Source organism: Varanus komodoensis, unplaced genomic scaffold (assembly GCF_004798865.1).
Source record: "Varanus komodoensis strain SLA01 unplaced genomic scaffold, ASM479886v1 scaffold72, whole genome shotgun sequence".
Taxonomy (NCBI): Eukaryota; Metazoa; Chordata; class Lepidosauria; order Squamata; family Varanidae; genus Varanus; species Varanus komodoensis.
In genome coordinates this window covers 458897-464584 of record NW_025336374.1, presented here as the reverse complement: position 1 = coordinate 464584, position 5688 = coordinate 458897, and the positions used below count along the sequence as shown (strand labels likewise).

At 44.2% G+C, this 5688-nt stretch overlaps 1 protein-coding gene across 1 annotated transcript in view; it reads left to right on the top strand.

Moving 5' to 3' along the window:
- Positions 1–5688, top strand: part of LOC123034767 (fatty acid amide hydrolase-like) — a 36598-nt gene that overhangs the window by 20711 nt on the left and 10199 nt on the right. The window contains exons 6-14 of the mRNA XM_044452386.1: positions 768–888; positions 1098–1190; positions 1382–1542; positions 2438–2523; positions 2694–2777; positions 3275–3337; positions 4662–4739; positions 4840–4928; positions 5179–5215. Coding sequence (XP_044308321.1) covers positions 768–888; positions 1098–1190; positions 1382–1542; positions 2438–2523; positions 2694–2777; positions 3275–3337; positions 4662–4739; positions 4840–4928; positions 5179–5215 — 812 coding nt within the window. The remainder of the gene's footprint in view (positions 1–767; positions 889–1097; positions 1191–1381; positions 1543–2437; positions 2524–2693; positions 2778–3274; positions 3338–4661; positions 4740–4839; positions 4929–5178; positions 5216–5688) is intronic.

The following is a 5688-nucleotide window of genomic DNA, read 5'->3' as shown; positions in this document are numbered from 1 at the left end:
GTGAAGCTGACGGAGAACTGGAGTCATGTGAGCATAACGTCCAGTTCCTGTCAGCAGCCTGGCAGCTCTATTTTGAACCAATTGAAGTATCAGGACCATCTTCAAGGGCAGCCCCACATAGAGCGCGTTACAGAAGTCAAGTCAGGAAGTCACCAACGCATGTGTCACTGTCGCCAGTTATATAATTATGACCAGATTATATGAAGGACAGTCAAGACATTCTTATTTTGCAAATGTTTGCAGATTGTTTTAGCTGTTGCTGTAAAAATAGTGTCTTCTCATTTCTTGTGTATTTTTTCTTTTCATTTAGTGAATTTTATTCAATGTGTTTTATATTGTAAGGTGTCTTGGGAACTCTTGCAGCCAAAAAGTGGGGACATATTCCATGTAAATTAATACATTTGAATCTCTGTGGCAGCAGGCAAAATTCAGGGGAAAACAATTGTAAGTCACCCAGAGAACCCTTGGGTTATGGGGCGACCTAGAAGTGGAAATAATAAGTAAAGCAGGGGCTTGCATCAGGTGGGAAGAAATCCTTTTTTGCCCCTGTCATAGTGCAGTAATTATTCCACTTCAGTACAGCATAAGCATCCAAGAAAAGATTTAAAGTATTTCAAGATCAGAAGTGGGAGCCCTGATCCATTAATAGCTCATTTCTGGACCCTTGATCTTGAGGAACTTAGAATCGAGCCCACACCCTTCAGTGTGACTATGGCAGGGAGAAAAAAGAGTAAGTTAAGTATTCTTGACTGTTACCTGTTTCCTAGATCTGGAGAATTAACACCTCTTCAAGTGGCTAAGAATATTATTGCTGCATTGCAAGATGATGAGAAGTCAAGTCTCTCCATCCGAGCAATTGTTCAGTGGAACCAGCAGGAGATAATCAAGGTGTGTTAGGTTTCTGTTGACTAGAAAAGGGCTTCCTCCAAATGATACCTATTTCGGAATGGGGGATACCCCCTGCAATTCAAATCCAAGTTGACATCATGTCTGGGCCCCTTTTGCCTGTCTGCCTGTTCAAACATTTTCTATTTCTGTTCCTGCTCAGCAGTTAATGAATGTTACACATCTGATCTTCAAAATCTCTCCCTGCTCAGATGGCTGAGGACTCCACAGCTCGCTATAAAAGGAAGCAGCCCCTCTCTCTTTTAGATGGAATTCCAGTGTGCTTGAAGGAGGAGATTAAAGTGGTAGGCAAATTAATTTTACTTGCCATTACTGAAAGAAATTGTTAAGAAGGGAGGCACTGTTCTGTTTGAATTGTTTTTGACTTGAGACAACAATTTTGAACCACTGTAAGGGAAAGAAGGGCACCGCTGGTCTGTGTTCATCAGGAATCCTAGCATAATATAGCTTTATCTGTGTGTGTGTCCATTATGAGGTGCCTTATCACCACCGGAGTGGAACAGAATACCTGGGCTTGGAGCCGGAGAGTGAAGATGCCACTGTGACCATTAAACTGCGGAAGGCTGGTGCCATTATCATTGGTGCCTCAAATATGCATGAGTTGGGTATTGGGACCACTGGCTGTAACCCCAACAGGTAAAGTAGTTTACGTTCATGAAATCTTCATGCTTTCATTTCACACTGTGTTCTGGGAATCCTTGGATTCTTTAGGAAGAGTCTGTAGTGGAGGATGAAAAAAATAGGTCTGGCAGCATTTTAGAGACCAGCTCATTTCATGAAAGCTTATGTTACAATACGTTTCTTACTTTTTAAGGTTTCATTAGACTCTTAGCTTTTTCTAGAAAAATACAGGTAATGGAGTTACCTCTCTGGAATATGTTACTTTGGTGGACAAGTGTCATTGAATGACAGATTTTCCATTGTGACTGAGAAGAGGATGGTTTTGCTCTCTACTGTGGCAGAGTCAGTTGTGGGAATTGTGGGCTTGAAAGAAGCCTTTGAGAATATCTGCATGTGGGCAGAAGGGCAGGAAGGAGATATCTTTTGGCTCTGGCTTTGTTGAGTCGCAACAGTGATAGATTTGGCTTGGGTCCTGCTGAAGATATAATGGAGTGAGTGTGGGAGCTTTGCCCTTGGTTGTCACCTAGAAACTGGCATATCAAGGTGTTTCTCCAGCAATGGTTGTTTCTAGTTCTGTGGTGGATAGAACTGTGGTGTGATAGCTAGAGCCCAGTGACAAGGGCAAGCAGTGCAGCTACAGGGAAAGTTAAAGCCCCTTCACCATCATTTGGCCTTGCTGTCCTTTCAGTTCCTGCACCTCCATCTCTCTCCCTTCACCCCAAAATAGATTCATTTGCAGATCCTGTTGCAACACACTGTCTGCCAGCATAGTGTTTATTTTGGCCTTCGGGCTGCTGCCAAAAGGGTCCTCTGTTGGACACGAGGAACTATCACCAAGGCATTACATTCCTTCCTTCTTCATTGACTCTGACGATAACTATCTTCAACGTATTTCTCTGCCTGACTGCAGATTCCATGGTACAGCTAGAAACCCCTACAATCCCCATCATTTCACTGGTGGCAGTTCCAGTGGGTCCGCAGCTGCTGTGGCTGCAGGTGAGGGTGTACAATGGATGGGGTGAGTATTGCAGATGGAAATTTGGAGAGATGAGTGGAAGAAGTGGGCAGAAGGACAAGAGGGTCCAGAGGTTCATGGTAAGGTCAGCAGCTGGGGGAAAATGTCAGACCAGACAGTTTTCCTCAGTGGAAGGCTCTCATTACTCTAGGCCTTTGCCCTCTGGCTCTTGGTACAGATGGAGGTGGCTCTGTCAGGATCCCTGCTTCTTTCTGCGGCATTGTGGGACTGAAAGGTAACATCTGTTTATTTGATTGTGGATCCTGCATTTTCCTAGATGTGGGGTGGGGAGAAGGAAGGTAGGAATGGAGCAATATAGAAATCTCAACAGTACTGTGCACTGAGAGTCATCTTCCAAGAAATGGAATGGGAGCTCCTACTTACCATGGACCAGTTAATTGCAGTGAATAATCTTCCTAGAAATGTAGAGTTCATTTCCCACCCTCTCTTTCTTCACCAGAAGAATACATCATTTGTAGAGCTCCATGGCTGAGTGGGGATCCTTGGACTGCTCAGGTCCGGACACTGCCCTGAGTCCAGTGTACTAAACTAGACAGATTTGAGGATTTTTTTTTGGAGTTTCTTGGTGGGAAAACTTGGGACACAGAGCTGCTCTTCCTCCTGTAGGAAGCCTAACCTGATCTGCCACTCTTGGTTAACTGGTCTCTGGCATTCCATTTTGGTCATTTATGGCTTTGCACATTTAACCAATTTGCTGTGTCTTATTCAAAGGAACATTTGGACGAATCAGTGCGTTTGGCTGTCATCCTCTCTCGTATTCTACTGTAAGCCTCGGTAAGAGATGTCTCTGGCCTTGTATTTCGAGCTGCAGGAAATCATGTGCATGATATCCATGACAGCCAAGAAATCATATATCCATTATATTCTGGAAGGACAGGATGCATTTAATGCCACTGCCTTTCTTTACAGCAGGAGCGGGCACCCTCTTGGTGGCATTAACTTACGACCCCTGTCATCTGTGCCCATTGGCTGGCCTGACTGTGTGTGCTGGGAGTTGGCTGCATTGACATCTAGCGGGGTGGGCATAGTCCCTCCCTGCTTTATAGAAATGAGGCAACAAAATGTATCTAAGTGAAGGGCTCAGAGTTCACATACCGTGTATATTGGGCAAGGGATGGTGAGTTGGGAAAGATGGGGAAAAGGGAGCATGATGAGGGCCACAAGTGGTCACTAAGCATGTTATCCTTCAGCTCTGGATACACTTGCAGGCCCTCCTGATTTTCAGATGGATGCTTGACTTACACATGAATGGAATGGGATGGCAGAATAAAAGGCACTGCTGGTATACGCTACTGTTTTGATTCTTGCCAGACGTACTTCCCTGAAGATAGAAAACTAGTGCATTGGGGGGACGAGAAAAATGTTTGTCTCCCTTTTTTAAACTTCCTGTGTTACTTCTTATCTTTTTTCATGTCTATACCACCCAATAGCAGAAGCTCTCTGGAGAGTTTACAACAGCAATCTCTCCCCGCCGAAATGTGCGATCTGAAATGGTGTAGCTCATTCTGCCTCCCTAAAACTTCACTATCCCATTTGGTTTAATTCTGCAATCTAAAGGAGCTTTCACAAATGGGCGTCCTTCAGATGTGTTGGAGTACAACTCCCATCATTCCCAGCCATAGGCCATGCCAGTTGGGCCTGATAGGAGTGATAGTCCCAATTGATGGCCACCAGGGTGGGGAAAGCAGGTTTTAAAAGCTTCTTAAAAACAAAAGTAGAGATCTTGGAAACCAGAGGGCCACCAGTAAGGGCCAGATAAGAGGGGAATTGTGCCAGGTACCCACAAGAGACAAGGATTTCTCAGTTGTGCTGCCTCATTTGCAGAATATATTCCCCAAGGAGACCTACCTGGCACCTTGCGACATTGTTATATTTTCTTCCATGCATTTGAGAGACTTCATTTTTAGATTTTACAGTTGTTTAGACATCTTTACATTTAGTTATTTCTGTCATTTTGTTTTGACATTGTGTTCTTTTAACAATTTGTAATCTGCCCAGACAGATGACAAATATTTAATTTAATTTCTTTAATTGAAGAAATTAACTGTATAACAATGCACTCATGATGCACTCATTTTCCATTTTGCACCTTGGCCAGGCCCTCTCTGTGTTTCAGTGGCAGATGCTGCAATTGCTTATGCCATCTTGGCTGGGCCAGATCCCTTGTATCCATATGGTAAGTCTTGCTCCCAGCCCTGGATAGCACACTACGCGCCCCCCCCCCCCCACTTTTGGTGAAATTTAATATCTGTTCTTGTTTCTTTTAACATTTACAGGATTATGTCAGCCCAAGCCATCGCTCTCTGAAGTCATCACTTCCGATCTGAAGGGCTTGAAGTTAGGGATTGACTGGAATTTATTTAAGGTCTCTGTTTGCCTCCCTATATCTGCTGTGCTGTTTAGTCAAACCTGACCCATCAGGGAATCTGCTGGAACTGGGTATTGCGCACTGGGCTTTGGGTTCTTTCTTTAGATTTCAGATACCCTTTGAAAGAAAGGTCGTGTCAGAACTCTGCTTTGTAAAAACACTGTGGGTCCCCCAGAGGGAAGGAGGGAGGGAGAAAATGCTTGAGAATGGTCCCGTAAAGGTTCTTCTGGTTTTGCTTGTCTGACAGGCTTGTGATGCTGAAATCCTAGATGCCTGCCAAAAAGGTAAAGTGTCATCTTTCATCTCGCTGCCTTTAAAATGCTTATTTGGGTTAGAGAACACAATTGTCCCAAAATCTCTTAATAATTTTGTCAAGTTGAGGGAAAGGATTTTAGCAGATCCAGTATCATGGGATAGACACCACTTCCCGGTAATCCACTGTGATCATCCCGGTGAATGATGGAGTAGTAGTGCTAAATTTGGAAATGCTTGGCAATAGCATTTAGTGTGTCCAGAGAGCTTTTAAGTGTTCTAAGCACATGACATGCATCACAGGCCTCCTGTAGGGAAGATGTCCGTACTAAAGATGGAGGGTGGGAGAAACTGGGCGAGTGGTGGGCTGAAGTCAGCCATTGAGTTCAGGGAGGAAAAGTGAAGGCCTCTCCTGGTTCTTTATAGTGTGTGCATGAAATGTTGCTATAGTGGACTTCGGATTTTTGTGTGAACTTGCCTCTTTGGTGCTGTCTGCTTGATCAGA